The sequence below is a fragment of the Rhinatrema bivittatum genome, chromosome 2 (genome assembly GCF_901001135.1).
Source record: "Rhinatrema bivittatum chromosome 2, aRhiBiv1.1, whole genome shotgun sequence".
In the NCBI taxonomy this organism is placed as follows: domain Eukaryota; kingdom Metazoa; phylum Chordata; class Amphibia; order Gymnophiona; family Rhinatrematidae; genus Rhinatrema; species Rhinatrema bivittatum.
The window spans coordinates 244,506,046-244,531,220 of NC_042616.1; the positions used below are offsets into that span (position 1 = coordinate 244,506,046).

Sequence of the window (25,175 nt, forward strand, 5' to 3'; positions counted from 1 at the left end):
AACAGAATATCGTATCGGTTCTGTGAACCGATACGATGTGCGAACGGATATCGGTATAAAAGAAATGTTAAATAAATAAATAAAATAAATAAACAGTAATGTTGATACATTATTTACTCATATTTCTTACTCGTCCTACCTTAGAGGTGTTTTCCCTTTTGACATTTACATGTATTTAATCATGAAATTTCACTTTGGTGGTTTTTCCTAGGAAATAATCTGTAGCACTGAAGGGTAAATAGGGAAAGCATGTTTGATTTTAGTTTGCATCCCTTTAAGATTAATTATGCAAGTCATTGTTTCTCATTCATTCTGTCTGCAGAAGAAAAAAAAAAAAGATGAACACAGATCCATTACCATTTCTTTGTGAGTGTGGGGGTTATGAGAGGTTATTCTGATCATCTTGTTTGTTTACCACTTGTATTTAGCGGTGCCCTCTGTATTGCTATACAATATAAACTCAGGGTATTTAATCCCAGTCTGCTAGTGCCATGGCATTTCCTTGGACTGATCTTCTAAATGTAATCCACATACCCTATTACAGAAGTCCTGTGTTCTCTTCATTTGGAGCTTTCATGACTCCCAATCAGAAGACAAGATACAGTACTCCTAACCTTTCCCTCCCTTCCCTTGACAGCTGAAGAAGGGACCAGTTTGGTCTTGAAAAGCGCATGTATACCACCTGTATCTGATAAGTCTTATGTAGGTCTAATGAAAGGTGTCGCCACCTGCAAAGAATCCACTGCTACATCTACCAAATGAGAGTAAAAAGTGGTTACTTGGGAATGGATTATGATTGGTCTGCTAGGAGAGAAGCTACATTTCTTTTTGATTGTGGTTTAACAGGCAACTGATGGAACAGCTGTCCAGCCCAGGAAGCCCACGTTACAGATTTTTTCCAGCACAACCTTGCCCTCCATGTGCCAAATTCGCATCACCACGTGTAAAACTGAACTTCAGCAGCTAGTGCAGCAGAAGCGAGAACAGTGCAGTGCAGAAAGGATAACCAAGCAGATGATGGAGAATGCTGAGTGGGAAAGCAAGCCACCTCCGCCAGGTAACCTCAGGAACTGTTGGGATGAAAAGACACATCTCTGTCTTACATTCTTCTTCTTTTTTTTTTTTTTTTTTGTATGTCAAAAATGTACATAAATAAGTGTACAGCTGTGAAGGTGCTAAATGCAGAATTCTCAGCAGTGAATTCCCAGCCTGAACCTACAGATGTCACTGGATAAGGAGAGTGCATTTAACATAAAGAAATCCTCAGTCAAAAGACGAAAACTTGTTTAGTCCATGTGACATATTGCTAAAGTGCTGTTGTAATTATTCTGCATCTTTTAGATTCCTGAATTGTTTTAATCCAGTAACATGTTCTAGTCCGTGGCAGCCATTAGTATTTTTAGGCTCTACATCAGTGCAGAAGTACAGCTCTATTAAGTAAGATATGATATAATTATGTACAAAAATTCAGATTTTTCTGCTGAAAAATTGCTACCAAAATAAGAGCTCAACATAGTCAAATATTTTAAATGTTGCTTCTTCAAAAATTGCAAAGATCTAGCAGCTCTTAGGTGAGGGGTCTGCAGGGGTGATTTTTATTTGTGGTTTTTTTTTCTTCTCACTCTGCTTCCCAGAACATTTAGTCTAGGTTGAGGATGGCCAACTCTGTTCCTCAAGAGCTGCAAACAGACCTGGTTTTCAGGATATCCACAATGAATATGCATGAGATGGATTTGCATGCACTGCCTCATTGTTTGCAAATCTATTTCATGTGTATTCATTGAGGATATCCTGAACTTCAGTCTTGTCTGTGGCTCTTGAGGACCGGAGTTGGGCACCCCTGGTCTAGGTGAATCTAGTTCCCATGCTGTTCAAAAGCTGGAAGGAAGGTATTCTTTGAGACTGCAGCCTTCAGTGTTGCTCTGATGGCAGCAGGGATCACCAATGCTACAGCCGTCTTCCTCCTGAGAGCATCACTTCCACTGGACTCAAAACAGAAATGCACCAGAGTGCACAAACAGTGCTGCTGGCAAACCAAGGACCTGGATGGAGATCACAGGGATGATTTCAGACATCTAGAGTCCTGGCTCTCTCCTCTCCCCTTTCTGGCTCCTCCTTGGTGCCTTATCCCTTAAAACTAAAGTGGGCATGTAGGGGAGGGCTTAGGGGAGCAGGGAGGTGCTTTAAATAAATACCTCGGGGTCCGTATTCAGTAGGATGTTTAGCGGACCAGTTATCCTGGTAACGGCAGCCAGATAACTTGTCCCAGATACTCAGTGGGATAAAGGTCTCACTGAATATCCCCGATTTAAAGTCATCCAACTAACCTTAGCCAGATAACTTTAAACATAACAGGATATTCTTTTGAATATTGCTGGCTGTGTCTAAAGTTATTCAGCTATGGTTAGCCGTATAACTTTAGACTTGACCAGATATATGCGGAAATGGTATAATTCAGTGGAACACAGTAGCCTAGTAACGGTAGAAGTGTCCCCAGAAGCTCCGGTCCCGAATCACGGTAGCAGGGCTGCCGCGATCCTGGAGACCTAACTGGAAATAAAGGTACAGGGTAAGGGGAGAAGGGAAAAGGTTGGGGTGGGCGTTAGGGGGTTGGAATCTTCAGGCTGTCTAAATGTCTTTTGAATATCTACACCCCCCCCCCCCTGTATATATTTTCCTTTTGAGGGCCTTGGCAATCCCATCTTTTATTTCATTTTCAGTTATTGTTCAAATAGAGGAGTAAGCTGGCAGAACTTGCAGATTGAAAGGAGCAGTAGAATTTACACAAGTGCATATTTTTCAGATTTCAGCCCAGTTCAATGTGTTCTACATTCCTTCTATAACAGAAGCAATATTTGACAGATTTGCTAAAAAATCTTTTGGAACTTAAGCAGTTTAGAAAGTGTAAATAGTTGCCAGATGTCAGAGTAAACATTCATTTCGACTCACATCTCTCACATACAGTTATAAAACAAGGAAATTGTCATTTGAACTGCGGTCTTAGTTTTAATTTTTTTTCCGTTGTTTTTTTAATGAGGGGGGGGGGAGGTTTGCCCTGTATTTCATTTTGCAAGTATATTTAGAGAAATATATTTTCCTTTTAAATACCAGTCTTTCTCCGAGTCAGCTCTGCGATGTGAATACCTCCTCTTAAAGAAAGCCCGCAGATTTTTTTTTTTTTTTTCTGGAATCAAAAAATGATTTTGTTGTTTATAACATCCATGTGCTCTCTCCTTCCACAGGAGAATCTAGTTAAAGTAAATAAACTAACAGAATGTTTCACTCTTTGTGCTGTAGCAACCCGTCTGGAATTTCAGACTAATGCAGACCCAGAGTACTGGTTTGTCATAACTTCTTTTTTCCAGTCTCAGAAAAACTATGGATGTTTTCCTATTTATTTATTTAGCTAGCATTTTTATATACCGATATTCAAGTAACATAGTTACCAATCACGTCGGTTTACATTCCAACAATAAGCATGACATGAGAATGTCTTACATTAAACCAGGGTCATATATACCGTCATTCGGAAAAGCCATCACAACAGTTTACAAAAGCTCAAAATGCAAGATTTGTAACTATTGAGCAAAAAGGGATAAGAGGAAGTATATTACACAAAGGAGAGATATTCAATTGCAAAGATATTAACTGGCATTTGCACTAAGGGGTGCACAAAGGGGAGGGCCCCTTTGGCGCCCGGCGCCCGGTGGCAGGGCGCCTTTCAACGGTCGGAGCTGCCCCTGGTGATGTCCGGGGGGGGGGGGGGGGTGTCGGGGCTTCCGATCGGGTCTCTCCCTCACATTGCTGTTCTGTTGTTTTTCCTATTCCAGTTTCAGGTGATATTTTTTTCTTCACTTCTGTTCTTCAGGATGGCGGCCTAAAGGTTTGCTGGTGGCTCATCTCCATGAACATAAATCTCCAGTGAACCGCATTCGAGTCTCCGATGAGCATTCCATTTTTGCCACCTGCTCAAATGACGGAACTGTGAAAATCTGGAACAGTCAAAAAATGGAAGGGAAGACCACCACAACCAGGTACCTACTTCACAGATGCATAAAAGAACAGCGTTTCTATTTTATTGCAGCTTTAACTGAATTTGCATCATCTGTGGCAGGGTGAACCTATCAATATGTCTGTTTATAAGTGTTTGCTAGTCCATCTTTTCTCATTGGTAGACATAAGAGCATAAATGCCATGCTGGGTCAGATCAAGGTCCATTGAGCCCAGCATCCTGTCTCTGGTAGTGGCCAGTCCGGGTCACAAGTACCCATCAGATCCCTTCTAGTTGATCTGTTTCTTGTTTCTTAAGCCTAGGGCTAAGCGCTGGCTTTCCCAAGTCTTCCTGGCTAATAGCTGTTTATGGGCTTTTCCTTCAGGGACTTGTCCCATCCTCTTTTGAACCCCACTATGTTAGTTACCTTGACCACATCTTCTGGCAACAGATTTCATAGCTTGAGTGTCCGCTGAGTGAAAAAATACTTCCTATGATTTGTTTTAAAACTGCCAGTTGCTAGTTTCATGGACTGTCCCCTAGTCTTAGTGTTTGAAAGGGTGAATAACCATCCCCTACCTACCCATTCCACCCTACTCATGATTTTATAAATTTCAATCATAAACTTTTTTTTCAAGCTAAGAACCCTAATTTGTTTAGCCTTTCTCTTTAAGGGAGTTTTTCAATCCTCACTGTCATTTTTGTTGCCCTTCTCTGTACCCTTTTGATGTCCGCTAACCTTTGAGATTTGGTGACCAGAACTGCACACAGTATTCAAGGTGCACACATACCATGGATTTTTACAAGGACATTATGGTATTCTCAGTTTTGTTTTCTATTCCTTTCCAAATAATTCTTAGCATTCTTTGTTTTTTAATTCCTAACATTCTATTTGCTTTTTAATCACCACCACCACACATTGAGCTGATTATACAAGGCAGATTATATAAAACAACAAGCTATTGAGTACATAAGCAATTAATACATACAGATATGAAAACATGAGGTAGATTTGTAGTAAATATATACAAAATGTGGATACATTAGTAAGAATAAGGAAGTGAGTTCAATTAGGAGCTCTTCCTTTTCAGGACAGACTCCTGTTTGGAGAAGACCTGGAGCAGCTGATCAAGAATTTGAGCGACAAGAAGGTCCACAAGCTGCCAGAAGACCTTCTTTCCCAACCGCTCTCTCTTTCGGGAGCAAATGCGTTTTTGTCAGAGCAGGAATCAGAATCCGGGCAACAGGCAAACCTCGGCGAGGTTCCAGTCTTGGGCCCCAACTTACTGTGGATGACGCACACCCTGGGATGGAGCTGGACAGGGCTCTGCAGGGGTCAAGTCCACTCAATGAATTGAGGTTGGCCCACTCGGCGGATCCTGTGATAGGGGGACGGCTGTCTCTTTTTCTCCAGGAGTGGGTCCATATCACGTCAGACCAGTGAGTTCTCAGTGTGATAGAACATGGCTATGCGTTAGAATTTGCTCGCCCACTCCGAAGCCTTTTTCTGGTGTCCCCTTGTGGTTCCCCAGCAAAGGTGTTGGTCATTCGGCAGACCCTGGGGCCCCTCCAGAGTCTAGGGGCCATCATACCAGTCCCTCCAGCGGAACGGGGAACGGGAAGTTATTCCATTTATTTCAACGTCCCCAAGAAAGAAGGAACTTTTTGGCCCATCTTGGATTTAAAGAAGGTCAATGTAGCCCTCAAGGTGCCCTGTTTCCACATGGCGACACTCCGGTCGGTCATCGCGGCTGTGTGAAAGGGCAAATATTTGGCGTCCCTAAACCTGACAGAAGCCTATCTTCATATCGGCATCCGACGGAAGCACCAGAAGTTCCTCAGATTTATGATCCTCAGACAGCATTTCCAATTTTGTGCCCTACCATTTGGCCTTGCCACAGCTCCGTGGACATTCACCAAGGTAATGGTGGTGGTGGCAGCATCCCTGAGGAAGGAGGGAGTGCTGGTGCATCCCTATCTGGATGACTGGCTCATTCAGGCGAAATCAACAGCCTTATACTCGCAAGCTGTAGAATTGGTCTTAAGCCATCTGCGCTCCCTGGGTTGGGTAGTCAACCTCACCAAGAGCCTTCTTGTCCCCTCCCAGGTTCTGGAGTTTTTGGGAGCCCGTTTCGTCACTCAAGTGGGCAAGGTTTTCCTTTCCAGGGACAGAATCATCAAATTGCGTGGTCAAGTACAGTCCCTGCGGCTAGCCTCCGTACCCAGCCTTATACTGCAAGTAATCCCAGAGTCTGGGATTACTTGCAGGTCCTTGGTTCCATGGCTTCGACCTTGGAGTTGGTTCCATGGGCCTTTGCGCATATGAGGCCTCTGCAAGCGGCTCTATTGTCCCAGTGGAACCCGCTGTCGGAGGAGTTCTATCTTCCATTGCCACTTACGGACTTTGCTAGGTCCAGTTTGTCATGATGGCTGGTGCGGCAGCACTTGGAGTATGGTGTGGATCTGGAAATACTCTGGTGGATGGTGGTGACGACAGATGCCAGCCTCTCCGGCTGGGGAGCAGTGTGTCAGGATCGTGCAGTACAAGACCCGTGGTCTCCAGAGGAGTAGTCATGGTCAATCAATCGTCTCGAGACACGAGCCGTTCGCTTGGCTCTGGAGAGTTTCCTCCCTCTTCTGCGCCATCAGGAGGTTCAAGTTCTGTCGGACAATGCGACGACAGTGACCTATATCAACCGGCAAGGAGGAACAAAAGGTGGCCCCGTAGCTCTAGATGCGGATCTATTGATGGCCTGGGCAGAGCACCATCTAGAGATGTTAGTGGCATGGCAATCTGTTCAGCCAGGAGAGTGTCAGAGATTCAGGCCCTATCCTGTAGGGAGCCCTTCCTGCGCATCTCGGACTCTGGAGTTTCGATTTGAGCGGTCCCATCCTTTTTGCCAAAAGAGGTTTCTGCCTTTCATCTGAATCAGTTGATGCAGCTTCCGGCTTTTACGGATGTGGAATTGACAGATCCTCATTCTAGAGAGATGAAGCGTCTGGATGTCAGACAGTGCAATAAAGTCCATTTGGAGGCTACCAACGGATTCCGTTTATTGGATCATCTGTTTGTCTTGTGGCAAGGCGCTAAGAAGGGACAGAAGGCATCTAAAGCCACTATTGCTTGTTGGTTAAAGGAAGCCATTGCATCAGCATATATCTGTCATGGTCGTTCAGTTCCAGAAGGGCTGAAAGCTCATTCTACTCGAACACAGGTGGCTTCCTGGGCGGAATGCCAACTGGTCTCCCCGCAGGAAATCTGCAAGCCAGCTACTTGGAAGTCTTTGCACACTTTTGCTCGACACTTCCGTTTGGACATCCCAGCAGGCGGAGACCTGCAATTTTGGGGCCAGTGTTGTTCGAGCGGGACTCTCGCAGTCCCACCCGGTTTAGAAGAAGCTTGGGTACATCCCAACAGTCTGGACTGATCTGAGTACGTACAGGGAAAGGAAAATTGGTTCTTACCTGCTAATTTTTTAGATTGAGAGAGAATTGCTAGAAAGAAGTTTTCGGAGGCTTCCTGAGGTATTAGGCTCCTTCATGGATCATCCCTCAGGTGGATGAGGGCGACCGGGGGTTAGAAACCCCTGGCTGGTGTTCGTCCTGTTCTGGCCGGAGGTCCTGATAGCCAGGGGGACTGGCTTCCTCAGGGCTTCTGATGCCGCCTCCTGAAGCCTTGCTGGCCTGTCAGGGAAGTACCCTGTTGTTTTTCATTAATTCTTTTTTTTAAACAATAGCTTACCTTCTTGTGCTTTAGAGCAGCTTGAGGGAACAGTTTGAGGTGGTGAGTGTGCCTGTGACAGCGGGAGCTGTTGGCGCTTCAAGTTGGGTGGGTTGGGGAGTTCTCCCTACTCCCTTTCCCCGGGGGTGGAGAGGGAGATAGAGGCGGTGTTGACAGGAGTCACGGGTGTGGCTTAACTTGTGTTTTTTTGCCAGTCGGGCCAGTGCCGCCACGTAGCTTTTTTGGGGCTAACCGCCATTGCGCCAGTGTTCTCTGCGTGCTGCTCAGGCCGTTTCCAGCCGTTTGCCGATGCGGCGTGGCGACTGTGTGTGCGGCCTGCTGTGCCAGTTTGTGCACGCCGCATGGGTGCATGCATTGCGGCTGTTGCAGCCGTGTGTGTGCCTGTGAGTAGCACGTTTGGTGCCATTTCTTCTTTTATTTTTTAAACAAAGCCCTCATATGGCGGCCTGTGGAACTCTGTCTATGCAGCTGAGCAGTCTATTCCTGTGTGCTAGCTGCGAGATGAGAGATGAGGGGTCCTCAACAGGGGGGTCCTTGGAGAAGAAGATCCTTCAGTTGTCGGGGATCGCGGCTGTTACCTTAGGGGGGCCTTGGGGGTCAGCCATTCCCATGGGGGATCACAATCAGGAGTCCGCGGTTAACAGAGACTCCTGTGATTCCCCTCCTCCTCTGTAACCTGTAGTGCAGGCAGATCAGGATTCGGAGGGCAGCCATCCTGAGCAGGAGGCTGAGGACCCCGAAGATTTTTCACCAGAGTTCATTCTGCTCCTCCATCAGGCCTTCCTGGCAATGAAGGGATAGGGGATCAAGTGTCCAAAGGGGAGGCTGCCCCAGCGTGCAGCTAAGAACCCTAAGGTGGCTCCTCTGGGGGGATCCAGTGATCTGCTGCAATGCCTGGGTTTGGGTTATGCAGATCTGGAGGCTGACCCCAGTGATGGGGAAGACTCTGATAGTATGCCAGAGGATCCTTTGGACTTGCAGGGGGCCGATCCGGATGTGGATGTGGAATTGGGCGCGATCCTGAATGCGGACCTGGATGTGAATAAGGATGATTTGGACCCAGAAAAGTTTCCTGTGTCCAAAGGTGACGACCCTTGGGTGGTCCTCTTGTTTATGGAGAAGGAGCTGTGTCCCCTTATTCCTCAGGCATGGCAGGAATTGGGGGTGAAGGTGACTCAGGAGGAGTCAGATAATGAAGGCGTGAATCTGGTTCTGGATGGGCTGTGGGGGCCGCCTAGTGCCTTTCCATTGCCGAAGAAGATTCGCAAGGTGGTGAACCAGGAATGGGACTTCCTGGAGATGGGTTTGAAGGTCGGAAGGGCCATGGCTAAGCTTTACCCCTTGATGGAGGAGACCTTGGAGCTCCTGCGGGTTCTGAAGTTGGATGTGGCGGTCTCGGCGCTGACCAAGAAAACGACCATCCCAATGGTGGGTCTGCCACTCTGAAAGATGTTCAGGACTGCAAGTTGGAGATTCAATTGAAGTGGTTGTTTGAAGTGTCTGCTTTGAGTCTCCGAGCCGCTATTTGTGGTAGAATGATGCAGAGAGTTTGTCTATGTTGGGTATAGAAGACAAGAGAGCAAGCCTCCGCAGGGGATGACGTTTTCCTGCAGTCGGCGCGCTTGGAAGCTGGAGTAGCCTATGTCGCGGATGTGCTTTATGACTTGGTGCACACTTCGGCCAGGAGCATGGGACACTCAGAAAGCAAATGTACAGTATGATATTTCTGCAAAACTTTGTTGCTTGATCTACTAATAGATATCACAACCTTTATAGTGTTCTGGATATTTTCTGACTACCAGCTAGTGCATTGAGACTGTGGTTTTGAACGGCCAGTGTGAAATGGTATGTATTTCTTAGTTTAGCTAGTTCTGGCCACAAAACCCTCTTTATAAATTGCCAGCCTCAGCATGGTTCCGGACAGAATGAGCAGAGCGAGGTACTTTGTGCACTACTAGGTGATAACTTGCATTGCAGCAGTGGAAAGGTTAAGAGTCTTCAGTTTCTAGTGTTATGGGTTTGGGCTCCTTGTGAGAAGCAATACATTTCAGTAAAGTGAAAGGCCAGGGCTGAAATGCATCAGTAGGCAAGTCTGTGACAACTTATTTTGCAGTGGCTTGTAATAAATCCCAGTTTTCTAATGTGGTGCTTTGTCTTCTCACCCAGAATATGATGGGTTTATGGTTATGTCATCTCCTTTTTCCATAAGATGTTTTCTCTGCAGCTCTTAATATTTATATTGTTGTATAAGCATTTTTTAAGTACTAATGAAAAGCCTATTTCAGCTTCTGCATGTATTGTAACAATGTAAAGTTTACAAGTAGAAATAGAAATTTGGCATGTAATAAGCAAAGAAGCATTTAATGAAAGATGATGCCAAATACACAGAAACTAAGTCTTTTTTTTTTTTTTTTAGTCATAATAATAAAAAGCTTGATTGCACTCCAAAAATTGTTCCAAATTCCTTGCTGATTATATTCATCTTTCTTTCGTTTAGGTCAATTTTGACCTACTCTCGTATTGGCGGACACATCAAGACACTTACATTCTGTCAGGGCTCACACCGCTTAGCAATAGCCTCAGATAATGGTTCCATCCAAGTCCTTGCAGTCGATGCTTCTAAGCCACCAAAATCACCCAAAGTTCATGCTCTACAAAGCAGGTAAGGTACTGCATCTCCCATCACTGTTTCTGACTGTAGAGTGATTATACTATATCAAAGGACTGAAACAGAGATGTCAGCAAGGTTGTACTTGACCTTGACCTAGATATTTATATGTACTTCCCAGTCTGTTGTCTGGTTTGAACTCTATCTCATTAAAACATAATGGAGGTAATTTTCAAAAGGTTTTATGCACAGAAATTGACGTTTGAAAATTGCTACTTTTACACAAGTAACTCCTTTGAAAATTCACTCCATAGGGCTAAATTTTCAAAAGGTTTTATACACATAAATGGACTTTTGAAAATTGCTATGATATGTGCTACTTTTAGATATGTAACGCTTTTAAATATGCTCTCCAGTGTGAGTGTGGTCTATGATATACATTTTTATGTTTATTGGTAAGCAGTAATTATCAACCCAGTCCTCAGGACACACCCAGCCAGTTGAGTTTCAGGATATCCACAGTTAGTGTGCCTGAGAAAGATTTGCATACAATGGAGTCAGGACATGTAAATCTTACTCCTGAGGGAATTCTGCGCAAAAATTTTAAAATTCTGCATATTTTATATTGGCCAAAATAACACAATTTACATGACAGTCTTTCAGTAATTACATTTTAAATTAATACAGAAAAAAGTTATTACTTAAAGATGCAGAATTTTAAATATTTTGAGCAGAATTTCCCTAGAAATTCACTGTAAGAGTGTCCCTTCCACTCGCTGTCCCTTCTTCCCTGGCCACTTTGCCCTCTCAGGTTCCAACTCCTCCAGCAGCCAGTATCTCTCCCCTCCACCTCTTGGCTCAACCCCTTCCACTCTATCACCACTCCCAGAGTTTGACCCCGTTCTCAGTACTGCCCCTCACACAGGCTCCCTCTCTCATGCACCCCTTCACACAGGCTTTCTCTCACACATACACAATCCCTTCACACAAGCTAGCACCCTCACATACACACGATCCCTTTTTCATACACACCAGCTCCCAATCTCTCACAAACATCCACACTTCTTCACAGTCTGCCTCTCTCTGGCACCCACACTCAAGCACATACATAATCCCTTCACACACTCAAGCACCCTCAGATACACAAGATCCCTTTTTCATACACACCAGCTCTCAATCTTGCACAAACATGCACACTTCTTCACAGTCTGCCTCTCTCTGGCACCCACACTCAAGCACCCCCCCTGCTCTCTCTCACACCCTCCTGCTTACCCTCCCCGGTCTCTCTCACACCCCTCTGCCCTCTCACCTTCCCTGGTCTCTCTCACACTCTCCTGCCCACCCCACCCCCGCTCTCTCTCTCTCTCTCTCACACACTCTCACACACACACACATCTCTCTACACACACACACACACACCTCTCTACACACACACACCTCTCTACACACATTCACTCTCACCGGGGCCTTCATTACACCGCGAGAGGAGCCTGTCCCGTGGCACGCCAGAGCCTTCATTTTCGCTGCGAACGGCACGCGCTCCGTTCACAGGATGCCAGGGCTTTCATATTCGCCGCAAACGGCGTGAGCTCCATTCACGGCATGCCAGGATCTCCTCTGCCATTTTCTGTGCAGAATTTGGCAGTTCTGCGCAGGTGGGGAATTCTGCTCAAAGTCTGCACGCCGCAGTAGTGCAGAATTCCCTCAGGACTAAAATCTTTCTCATGTATATTCATTGTGGATATCCTGAAAACCTGACTGGCTGGGTATGCCCTGAGGGACTGGATTGGGGAACCACTGATTAGAGGAAGGATTATAGCTTGCCAGAAGTGGAACCCTCTCACTATGCAAAAATAGAGTACAAAAAAGTAACTTAACTTAGTAAAAAAAAGAATTGTAAAAGATTATAAAAGTACTAATAAGATTCTCTTCTGTCTTCTCTCTGTTCAGATATTTAGACCCAAAGGATGATGGATGTGTGGTTGATATGCATCATTTTAATTCTGGAGCTCAGTCTGTCTTGGCATATGCAACTGTTAATGGTTCATTAGTTGGCTGGGACCTCAGATCTTCTACGAATGCCTGGACCTTAAAGCATGATCTGAGGTTAGGTCTTATAACCTCATTTGCAGTAGACATACACCAGTGTTGGCTTTGCATTGGTAAGCATTATTTCTTTCTAGATAGTTTGTTAAGGGCTCCTCTTCTCCTCTAGGTTATTTTAAAAGCATCTCTATTATAAAGTCCTTCCTTTCAGATTCATCCAGAACTCTCTTCTGTTTTATAATTCATTCTCATTTATCATTTTAATTATTATGTTTGCTTTTGCTTTTCTTTTCTTTTGGTATTGTTCTCTGAGCTGGGACACTCAGCAAATTGGTAGCATCTCTGGCCTCTTAACTCATGTTATTTTTCTTGATTCCTGCCTGCCAGGAAGATATGTTTTCATACAGTTCTTTCCTAAATGTTATCTGGATGTTAACATTACTGTTTTGTATTTTAAGAATGCATAAAAAAGGCAAAACAGCTAAAAAAAAACCAAACAAAAACCTGTTTGCTTTCTCCACCCATTCAAAAGGTACCAGTAATGGCACCATGGCTTGTTGGGACATGAGGTTCCAGTTGCCAATTTCCAGCCACTCCCATCCTGCTAGAGCACGTATCAGACGACTTCTGATGCATCCCCTCTATCAGTCGTGGGTAATTGCAGGTAAGGCATTTATATATAACTGTTTTTGGTGGGGGGAGGGGAAGAGTGCTGCAGTTTGTGTACATCATTGTTGGAAATATTGTGCTGATAGCTACATTCTGGTATAACAAATTTTCATGATTATGAAGTCCTTTTTTGTTTGGAGATACAATTTTTGATGCTGAAAAGTGACCCTTATTTTCCATGGTGAGTCCTTTTGACAATAGTGAAACATATTGGGGAAATTGCATGTTGAGAAACATAATCACTGTATGTTGTGGCAGGTGTCTTGTGTGAATTGTAGTTTGACACAACCTTGGAGGGTTTTTTGGGTAAAAGGACAGCTTAAAATTCATCAACATATCTTGTGGCTACTTCCTGTCATCCTGTGAGTTATAGGCTCACAGGTCTTGTCCACTCTGAATAGCGCATGTTCAAAGCAGGGATCCTAAATCCTGACTATGAGAAGGTCCATATTCAAAAGCCATTTAGGTGGATAACGTAAAAGTTATCCGTCTAAATGGCTGAACTGGCTTTCTCCGAGGACAAGCAGGATGGTAGTTCTCACACATGGGTGACATCATCGGATGGAGCCCAGATTGGAACTTTGATCTCAAAGATTCTAGAACTTTCAAACATGCCCTACTGAGCATGTGCAGCTGTAGTTATCACCTTTTTCCCTAGGCAGAATCCCTCAGTCTTTTTTTTCCACGGAGCTGTGTGGTTGCGGGAGCTGTGTGTGTCACGGTATTCAGCTTTGCTCTCTCCTCACAGTTTTTGTAATTTAATTTCTCTGGAGCTGCAGATTTTTTCCTTTCCTTTACCTTACGGTAGTTTTCTTTACTTTTTTCTTTTCCTTTTTTCCTCTTCTTTCCACTGTGTGCCAGCTGCATGGCAGGCTTTAGTTGCTGAGCAGTCTGGCAGTCTATTACTGTCCCTTATTAAATAAATAACTGCCCCTGCAGTTTAGTATCTGTGTCCTCTCCTTGCTCTGTCTGTTTTTGTATCTTTGTCAGGTGCTGGCAGGACTGACAGAATGCAGTCCGTGGGTGATCCGTGTAGGCCGCTGAGCCTGGGGACTTGCCTGAGTTCTATCCAGGCAGAAGTTCCATGTTGTTTCACTGATCTTTTGGCATCGATGGAGGTTTGGACAGTGATCAAGGATCACACCATTCCTCTTGGGGGGGGGGGGGGGGGTGTGAAAGCTTCTCCTCCCGACATTATAAGGATCTAGTCTCCATGGGCAGGAGCCCTGGACGACAATGACTCCCCTCCCGTTTTCCTGTGATGGTAGTACAGTCTCCTTGTGAGAGAGGGTGAGCAGGAGCCTGGGCAAGCAGCTTGCTGCTGCACCTTCAGTGTCTTGCCCAGTATCTGTTGCCCGTGTACATTTGTGACCAGTGCACCGATGAACTGACATATCGATGTCAGGCTGACGTCAGGGACCAGGACTGCCATTGAGCATCATGGTCACCCTTGAATCCATCGAGATGCTGGCGCAACCTTGATGCCATAAGGGCCTTCTGTGCCATAGGTGTCTGTGGCGCCTTGGCCTCGATGAGATGGAGTAGCAGCACCAACCTCTAGTGTTAGGGACTGGGACTGCCATCGAGCGTCATGGTCCCCTTCGAAGCCATTGGAGCCGCTCTCAAGGCCATTGATGCCAGTGACGCCCTCAATCCCATTGAGGTGCATGCGTGGCCTCCCTCGATGCCATCGAGGTGCATAGCCTCGATGTTGTGGCCGCCCTTGATGCCATCGCTATGTGGAGCTGCCTCGATGCCATTGATACCCTTGATGCCATCAAGGTGCGGGGCTGCCATGGAGATCATCAAGCATGTTCTCCAGCAATGCCATTCGTTATCGAGCACTATCAACGAGACACTGGGTTTGCCATTAAGTGCCCTGGTTGCCCTTGAGGCCATCGACCACCAGAGCTTCTGAGAGCCCTCGAATGCCACTGAAGCCCTTGGGCGACAGGGGTTTTGCCTTGGTTGAACTTGGGCTATCTACTCAAGGCACCCTGGTGTGCCAAGGCATTCAGGCACAGTGGTCTGGTGCCCTTGAGGCTCCTTTGCAGCGTCCAGACAGGGTACTGAGGGGTTTTGTCCCATCACTAGCCTATGGCTGTCGTGCACCATGGATGCCAGTGATCTCGGGGGCCCTGCCTGGCTATTGTCAGCCATATCTGTTGATGAGGGACACCATCGAGCTCACAGCATCGATGCCCTCGGACATGTAGTTGAGCTGAGGGGAACAGTCGATGGTGCCAGCAGTCATCGGTTCCTTTGGACACTGAGGTGTGTTTGGGCTGCAGAGCCTCTGCAACAGAGGTGCTTCTCTTTGGTTGCAGTGGCTTGCAAGCTATACTTCCCCATTTTATGAATAACCCTGTCTGTGGACAGGAGAGTCCTGGTTCATGCAACGGTTGTTCCATTTACTGGACTGTGTGCTTCCTTGGGGGAAGTACATGTAATCATGTCTGAGGTATTAATACCTAAGGCAGGTTGGTGGGCAGTCTATTCCATGATCACACTGATCCTTTCCTGGTACCCTTAGGGTTTCCAGGCCAGTGAAGAAATCCTGTTCCTCAAGGGTTTGCACTTGTGACACCCCGGCTTCCTGTCTCTTGGTGGAGTGTTTCTGGATTTCATCCCTGGGGGATTTGCTCTCAATTTCAGCTGTTCCAAGCAGGTTGAGGGCTCTATCTTGATGGGTAACTCCCTACTGGAATTAGCAGTGAGTTATTCACTAGGGGTTGACATATGCAACCTAGTGACTTGCTCTTACCCCTGCAGCCCAGCGATCTGCCTCCTTGTGTTCTTTGCTCCTTCCGACTTCCAGTTGAAATGTCGAGGGGAAGGGAAGAAAAACTAGGGCATTCATGTACCTGCAGGGAAAGATACACCACTTTTTCCTATATTTTTGCCAAGTTCTGGCCTTTACTGCTTTTAGCTTTCTCACTTCACAAGGTTGTCCAAAGTGCCTTCCTGCTTACCTGAACTATCATATAGACAGGATGGATAGCCTTGTCCTTAACAGGGTGCAGTGTGGGTGAGCTTCAGGCCTAACTTATCTTCCTACTCAGGGGTTTGGGCTAGCGATCCCATTCAGGGATTGCCTTTCATCCCCTGAAACTTGGTGTTTCCTGTGTGGTCAGCTAGGTCTGGTACTTTGGCATGTAGGGTCTGTCACATGCCCTGTCATTGTTGCTGAGTATTCTTTTCTGCACATTGTGTCTATCAACCAAACGTAGGGCACACTTCTACAGATGCTTGTGGACTGCAGTTTCTTTCTGGGGAGCTCTCGGTCTCCAGTTGGTTTTTCGCTTGTCTTGTAACACCGAAGGAAACTATACGGTCTTTGTCCTAGAGTCCTTCTCTTGTTCATATCGCTAGACTTTTTTCTGTATTCAGGAGGTTCTAGACCTACTGTCATTGTCAGGGTTTACTGATCTGAAACCCTGCTTGTAAGGTTTTCCATGATGTGGGGTATGTTTCTTGTTGGCCTTTGCATCACTCCTCTATCTTAGGCACCTCTGCTACTCATTGGGGTTTTGTGTCTTAATTTTTTCTGTGGTTTCCTCTTTGTAGAATCCAACTCTTTTCCTGCCTAGAACCCTTTGTGGGTCGGCTGCCTCACAAGCAAAAGGGGAGAGGTGGTGCTTTCAGCACTGTGCAATTTCCCGCTTAGTCCTGCTCAGACAGCCTACAGTTTGGGAATCACCCATGTGTGAGGACTACAATCCTGCTTCTCCTCGAACAAAGCAGAGTTGCTTGCCTGTAACAGGTGTTCTCCAAGGACAGCAGGATATTAGTCCTCACGAAACCTACCTGCCTCCCCTGGGAGTTGGATTCTCCATTTTTTAGCTATATCATGGACTGAGGGACTCTGCCTAGGGGGCAGGGTTATATCTACAACTGCACATGCTCAGTAGGGCATGTTTGAAACCTCTAGAATTCTTTGAGATCAATGATCTGTGCCAAGATCCATCCAATGATGTGACCCATATGTGAGGACTAACATCCTCCTGTCCTCGGAGATCACCCTCTACAGGTAAGCAACTCTGCTATATTCAGTCTTTATCCAGCTAAATTCTAGATGGCTAATAATTTAGGTGGCAGAATTTAGCTGGATAAATTAGGGGCAGTCCAGAGGTGTAAATGGGAGGAGTTGAGTTAGCTGGCTAAGTTATCCTGCTAACTCCAGTATTCAGAGTTAGCCAGATGACTTAGCTGGCTAAGTCTGAGTCAAAGAGCTGTCCTAAAGTTAGCTGGTTATAGTTAGCTAGCTAACTAATTAATTAAGAGAGCCAACTATATTCAGTAGTGTGGCTGCACTGTTGACTATGTCTCCAAAGTTAGCTGGATACGTTTATCTGGCTAACTTTGCTAACCAGATTGTGTTTGAATATAGACCTTTACATTTAATGTAAGCCAGTCATTTTCTGTTATATCTATCATTTGTCTGCTAATGCCATGCAATGCAGTTATATTACAGAAAGACTTCCAGTTGCTGAGGAACAGCTGTCTCTAGAGCTGTAGTATCAGTTTTAAAACTCCAAAACTATATTAAGAACAGTGAGCCCCCCACTCACTATATACATGTCTCGAGGTCATATAATTCACAAATATGTTTTACATTTACTTCCAGTTTTTCTCAATTAGTTAATTCTTAGATAGGCCCATTAGAAATATCAAACCATGTGCCAGTCATGGTTGATCTTGAGAGATTAGTTTCTGGGAACTGGATGCAGAGGCGGAAGTCTCCCATATTTCTCTCTCATGATAAGACATTTCATGATTATTTCACTACTAAATTGAAAGAGTTTAATGAATTTAATAGTGCCTATCAACAAGATATTTTTTTATTATGAGAAACAGCGAAGGCTGTTTTGAAAGGAGAGGTTATTGTATGTGTAGCTCAGAAAAAGAAGATGCTTACTAAGCAGATTTTAGCATTAGAAAAGTAATCAAATAGGGAGAATCCAAATGTGAAATGCTCCAATTAAATCAAAAACATCTAACAGCATTCAACACACCACTTTACATTATCTGCAGAAAAATATAAGCATCAGCATAAGAATAGAGAGACCATCATAACACCCGTCAGCATACAAACTGATTTTAAAATCAAATGCTTAAAAAGGGTCATCAATAATCATTGGTCTTATAACAAAGATGCTTTTTTAACTTTTTTTTTATTTTTTCACATAAAATTTAGAGAAAAATCACTTTCTCCATAGAAATCGCTTTGTCGTCTTAAAGTGGAGTAGTGAAGATTAAGCACTTGACAGCGGCAACCCGCAAAGACCCGTCATAACGTTATGTTTCGAACTATTTCTGCGTCAGGGGTACACTTTCTGCTTGATGTCACTCTTTAAACTGAAAGTAAGAAAAGAAAATACAAATATGAATCACACATTTAACAAAAACATTCTCACCCACTTCACACTGTTCCGCCATAAGTTCTTATTGGCATCTCAAGTTTCTATGCTTGTCTAAGCAGGAAATGTATGCGTTCCGCCATTACTGAATAGTTTTTAAAGAGGAACACATACATGATGACGTCAATCAACATCAACATGCTGTCTGCTGAAAGACCCAGTGCTGTCAAAATATACAACTCACAAACAATGATTCCACCCTATATCAACGTTTAGACCATGAGGAAAAACATAATTCATATTAAAAATCCGTCATTGTTCGCGTTGCAATAACATTTTTGCCCGATTGCCCCCCCCCCTCCAATCATTGTCAATTATATCTAAGATAAATCACTTGGTTTCTTCAAAACGATGTTGAAATTCCAAAAAATGTGAAACCATTGAAACATGAAGCTTTTGAGTTTTTAAACAACTTTTGTGTTCCAACAAGCGAGTACATACTTGCGTTGTTGTTTGGCCAAGATATTGCAGTCCACAAGGATATCGTAGACAGTATACTACAAAGGAGATCTTGCAATTAGCAGCCTCACGTGTTGAAAAAAGTTTCTTAGTAGAAAAGACCTGATATGAGTGTCAATGCCCTGCATGTCACAGATGCTACAATTGGAACATTGTTCAAAACTGGATGCAGTTGATAAAATATCAACTGGAAGCAAATTGGACCGACCTATCCTGTCCTTAATATTCTGTCCCCTTGTGAAGGTGAATCTAACAGGTAATTTCATTTATTCAAGGGAGTCCATGATTGGCCAATGTTGCCGAATTACATGGCTAATTTTTGGAGATAGTCATGAGTATGTCAAAATACATGTTTGTGTCTCCAACATTTCTCTCACCAAGGAAATCAAAAGTAGATCCTTATTGTTAAACAAGGCTCTATGAAATGCAGTTTTCACAGAATCCTTGGGCTATCCCTTCTCTAGGAATCTGTCAGCCATAGCCTGTGTTTGAATCCTGTATTCTTAAGCCCCCTTACAGATCCTGCAGAGGGGGAGAAATTGGCCAACCGGGAGGTATTTTTGAGAGAAGCTGGATGGAAACTATAAAAGGACAATAGATTATTCCACTCATTATGTTTTCTTTAAAGGGTTATTGTCAGAGATGATATTGTCCTTATAATCAAGTCCAAAAAAGTGATGTGTTCTCTAGAAAAATTCAATATAAATCACAAATTGGGATTGCATGAATTGAGCCATTGGTGAAACTGGATCAGTGACTCAGATGACCCTTTCCAAACGCCAAAAATGTCATCAGTGTAATGTTTCCAACAGAGAAGATTTATCTCCCATGGATGAACTGGTCCTCATACGCCGTTATAAAAATATTTGCAATATTTGCAATATCATGGTTTCTTGAATTGGCAGAGTGGAATAATCTATTGTCCTTTTATAGTTTTAATGCAAAACTTTGGGCAAAAGTTTTTTATTACAGCACAAACAACGATGGATTTTTAATAAGCAGTCTGTTTTGCCTCATGGTCTGAACATTGATATAGAGTGGAATCATTGTTTGTGAGTTGTATTTTTTGACAGCCTGGGGAGTTCCAGCTGACAGTGTGTTGGCATTGATTGATGTCATCACGTATATGTTCCTCTTTAAAAAAAAACTATTTAGTAATGTTGGAATGTGTGCATTTCCTGCTTAGACAAGCATAGAAACATGAGATAGCCGTGCGTATCTTATAAAATCCGGGGTCGGTGCGCGCAAGGGGGTGCACATTTGTGCAACCTGCGCGCGCCGAGCCCAGCGCACGCTGCCTGTTCCCTCCGAGATCACTCCGATTTCGGAGCGGCCTTGGAGGGAACTTTCCTTCGCCCTCCCCCCACCTTCCCCTCCCTTCCCCTACCTAACCCACCCCCCCAGCCCTATCTAAACCCCCCCTTACCTTTGTTGGCAAAGTTACGCCTGCTGAAAGCAGGCGTAACTTTGCGCTCGTTGGCCGGCAGCCCCGCTCCGGTCCCGGGGGCTGGTCCGGAGGCCTCGACCACGCCCCCGGGCCTGCCCCCGAAACGCCGTGGCACGCCCCCGAAACGACGCGGCGTTTCGGGAACGCCCCCGGACACGCCCCCTCCCGCCCCTTTTCGAAAGCCCTGGGACTTACGCGCGCCGGCAGCCTATGCAAAATAGGTGCGCCGGTGCACGAGGGACTTTTAAAATCCGTCCCTTTATGTGCAAAAAGAAAAAAAACAGTTAAGAAAGCATCTATTTTATAAGACCAATGATTATTGATGAACCATTTAAGCATATGATTTAAAAATCAGTTTTTATGCTGGCGGGTGTTATGATGGTCTCTCTATTCTTATGCTTATATTTTTCTGCAGATAATGTAAAGAGGTTTGGTGAGTGGTGTTTTATTTTTTGGATTAGAAAAGTAATTGCATGTAAATATCGCCCGTTGTGATAGATACCCTTCTGCTATGACTAAATTCCAATTTATTGCCATGCATGCTGCATTACATTCACTAATCCACAAAAAAAACTAAGAAAAGCCTATTTCATTATAAGCATAGATTATGGTAACAAAATGGGGCAAATTTTGGCTAATGTGATTAGAAGTTGGCCAGGTAGAAATTATACTGTGTCAGTGCGAAATAGCAGGGGCCACTTAGTTCATACAAATAAAGAGTTTGGAGATACTTTTTACTATTTTAATAAAGTTTTGTAGAAGAAGGAACCATGTGACCTTCAGGCTGTTAAGGATTATTTGAACTCATCTTCTTGTCCTAAATTGTCAGAAGAGCAGTTGCAAATCTTGAACACCTCTTTGACTGTGGGGGACTATTAAGCAATCTAAATAATTCAAAGCACTGGAACCTGATTGTCTTTCAGGAGAATTCTATAAAATATTAAAACATCAAATATGCTTACTTGTAGAAAAGGTATCTGAAGTCCTAGCAGAGATGGGCGAAAACTTAAATGGTTCCAATAAGGTGACAATTGTTGTCCTACCTAAGCCAGTTAGGGATCCCACACTCCCAGGATCTTATAGACTAGTATTGTTGCTGATTATTTTTTAAACTATTTATTTGTGACAAACAGTGCAAAACAATAAGAAAATATATAAGTTTAAGGCACAAATACAATGTAAAGATATTAAATAATAACAAAATCAAGAAACACAAAATCAATAAACAGAGACACATATTGCAGCCAGCAATATAAGAGAAATTAGGATACCAAAGAAGTAGAGAGTCTCAGTCATCCAGTATTTGTCTATGCCAACTGCGATAGGGGTTCCAAATCTGATCATAATCCTCTGATCTGTCTTTAATCATATATGTTATTTTTTCCATAGAGGCTATCGCAGTCAAAGTATGTCCCCAGTGATCGGAAAGAGGGAGTAGACTTCCAAAAGAATGCAATAGTTGTTTGAGCTGCATGAGAAACCAATTTTCTTTCTTTACCAGAGAAAACCCCAGCCTCCCCTCATCCCAGCAAACACAGAGGTGCAAACAAAATAAAAGACTTCTGAAATATAGCCTGCACCTCTATGTATCTCTGTCCAGCAAAGAGGACTAATATTACTATAGAAAAGTATAAGGGGTATCTGGTAGTCCAATGTAACAGTTTAAACATCAACTCTCTTTTTATTACAAAATGAGTTTATAGAGAGCACCAAATATTATACCAGTCCTCTTCTTTCAGATCCAAAGATAAATCAGCATTCCATCGGTCAATCAATGATTGATTTCTCTGTGTACCTGACCCAGACAGCAAAGTCAATGCTTTATGCAGTCTTTGGAATCCAGAACTCAGAGAGCGATAAATAGAAGTAATAAACTTAAAGGAAAATTTTTGCATCAGACCTTCTCATACCATCTCTCTCTCTTAAGATCTAGTAGTGCACCTCATGCTCTAAAAATATCTCTGCAGAGCTGCAGATATAGAACATGGGTATGAGGAGATATCCAAAAGTCTTACACTAGATCCTGAAAGAATTTAAATTCAGTTCTCTTCCATGTCTAGCCCAGATACTGAAGTCCATGCGTTACCCAGTTTTTGGAATCCAGAGAGTGAGTAGCCAAGGAGAGCTGTAAATTATTAAAGAGAGGAGATAAAGGAGAAAACCTACAGGGCTGTTTCTTAAGAATTTTAAGTAAGAGAGACCAAATCTTTAAGGTATGAGATAAAATTGGACTATCCCCTGTATCTTATTAAGAATAAATGTGTTAGGGGAATACCATAATAAGGCAGCAAGATTGAAATTCCTCTAGATCCTGCCATTGATAACTATTGGAGTCACTATATAACCAGCCTCTGATTCGCCATAACCTAGCTGACAAGAGAGTATAGAAAGAAAGTTGGAACATCTAGACTGCCACAGTTGAGTGCCTATTGTAGAGTAGAAATATTAATACGTGGTATCTTACTACTCCAATAGAAAGAAATAATAGCTTTCTAATATCATATACATTTCATGAGGGACAAGGAAGATGTTGAAACAAATATAATAAACATGGTAATATCATCAATTTAACTAAATAACTGCATCCCAAAAGGGAGAGAGTCAAGAGATACCATTTGGACAGATCAGACTGTATTTTCCTAATAACTCCTGGATAGTTATGGGCATACAGGTCCGGAACGTTAACTTGAAGCCTAAAATATGTCAAACTATGTGTAGAAATAAAAAAGTTTTTCAAACTACGGGGAATTTGTGTGTTGCATCCGGGACCAAAACCTTAGATTTTGAATAATGAATTTGATAGCCTGAGAGGTGATTATAATTACGTTAAGTCTGTAGCAGTACTAGTACAGATTTCTCTGGCTGTGTAATAAACAGTCGCAAAGAATACCAATAGTGTCCAAATTAATTTTTCTTTTACCAAGAACCTGTGAAGTGAATTTATATGCTAGGCTTCATTGACCTTCATAATAGGTGTCATCGTATAGCTTAGTTCACTTTAATACTCCATCTTCTGTTTAATCATTGGTCAATGTTGGTATACTATTTTTGTTATTTTACTTTTTCAGTTTGCAAAATCTCTCATGTAAATGTCACCTGTGTTGTGCTCTTTAAACTCTCTTTAAATTTCTTTAAATTCACAATGCTGAATCATATCAATGGCGTTACTTAGCTTAATAAATGAAAGCCGAATTGTCCAATAGAATGGCCCGGTAGACTCTGCCTCTCTGCCATTCTATTGGACAATTTGGCTTTCATTTATTAAGCTAAGTAACGCCATTGATATGATTCAGCATTGAGAATTTAAAGAGCACAACACAGGTGACATATACACGAGAGATTTTGCAAACTGAAAAAGTAAAATAACAAAAATGTAATATAGTTATTGAAAAGCACTAGAATCTGAGGAATTGGACAGATTTGTCTCTTTCTTTGCTGGATAGAATTCATCTTCTTAAAATAAGTCTTGATTAACAAGGAAGGAGCTAAATTGTTTGTATAAAGAAATTAGATTTTATTTTATGGAGGGGAAGAAACCATATATTTCTTTGGCACAGTTGATGAAACCCTGGGTTAAAAGAGGTTTAGGCCTTCCTGACTTTAGAGGGCCCTATATTCAGCTGGCCAGGAAAGTAACTTGGATGGATATGACTTACCTGGATAAGTTAAAGGCGCTAATTAACCAGCTAAGTGAAATCCAGCGAAGTTAGATCAGCTTTATGGATGATCTAACTTATCCAATTAACTTAGCCAGCTAAGACGAATATCACTAAGTGACTTATCCAGCTATCTAGCGGCTGCTGATTTTCAGCAGACCACTAGCTAACCAGATAAGTCCTACTTATCTGGCTATCCGGCGCCCAGAGTGAATAACATTGTAACCAACTTAAGGCATGTGGGAGATTGTATTTAAATATGAGCAATTACTCTGCAATAAGATGGAATTGGCAATGATATCTCCCTTATGTCTTCGCTTTATTTTATATATCAAAAAACCCAAGCTTCCATTGCATATTAGTATCCATGTACTAATGGTGCCCCTACAAGAAACGAGGCGATGGATAGCTTCTCAGTTGAACTTAAATTCTAAAGTTTTCCCCTTTTTTACCTATAATATTTAATAGGGATTTTGATCCTGGTATGCATCCCAGAATATGCTCCAAGTGGACAATGAAAGGGCAGATCTTTTTAGATTAAATTTTGGATGAAAGAGAGGGGACATTAGGTGTTTTGCAGAAATTCAGAGGGGTTTGGGATTGCACAGAGGGATTAATACGGGTATTTATAACTAAGATACTATGTTACATCTTTAAGCAGGTTTGAATTTGCAGTCACTAAATGGTGCATATTAAAGGAATGGCTTGATATGAGTGACCCACATAAGCTTTCTCTTTCCACTTTGCATAAATATGTGACATTGTTAGCTGATGAGTGGAAGTTTGAGGAGAAATGGAACAAATGGATTCACGAATTACAAATTCTTTATTAGGTGCTTTGGTCAGATAAATAAGACAAAAAATAATGCTTTGTTACATGACATACAGTACAAATGTCTAACAAGATCATACATCTCACAGAGGCAAGCATTTTTGGCCCAAATTTCAGATTCCGATTGGTGTATTAAATGTAAATTGGATGTGCGCACTCTTGGACATTCATTCTAGTCATGTGTTAAATACAGACCTTTTGGAAGAAAGTTTTCACTTACTTGGAATAAGTCCTGTGATACACTCTTCAGTTCAGTGCTAGTTCCTCTCTGTTTGAAGACTTATACTATTTATGCTTGAGTTCCC

The 25,175-nt window shown here is 43.2% G+C and overlaps 1 protein-coding gene across 1 annotated transcript in view; it reads left to right on the forward strand.

The window, feature by feature from the left end:
• The window catches only part of PIK3R4 (phosphoinositide-3-kinase regulatory subunit 4), a 102,402-nt gene that overhangs the window by 52,563 nt on the left and 24,664 nt on the right, over nucleotides 1–25,175 (forward strand). Inside the window, exons 11-15 of the mRNA XM_029589349.1 lie at nucleotides 847–1,057; nucleotides 3,869–4,034; nucleotides 10,231–10,395; nucleotides 12,292–12,503; nucleotides 12,920–13,051. Coding sequence (XP_029445209.1) covers nucleotides 847–1,057; nucleotides 3,869–4,034; nucleotides 10,231–10,395; nucleotides 12,292–12,503; nucleotides 12,920–13,051 — 886 coding nt within the window. The remainder of the gene's footprint in view (nucleotides 1–846; nucleotides 1,058–3,868; nucleotides 4,035–10,230; nucleotides 10,396–12,291; nucleotides 12,504–12,919; nucleotides 13,052–25,175) is intronic.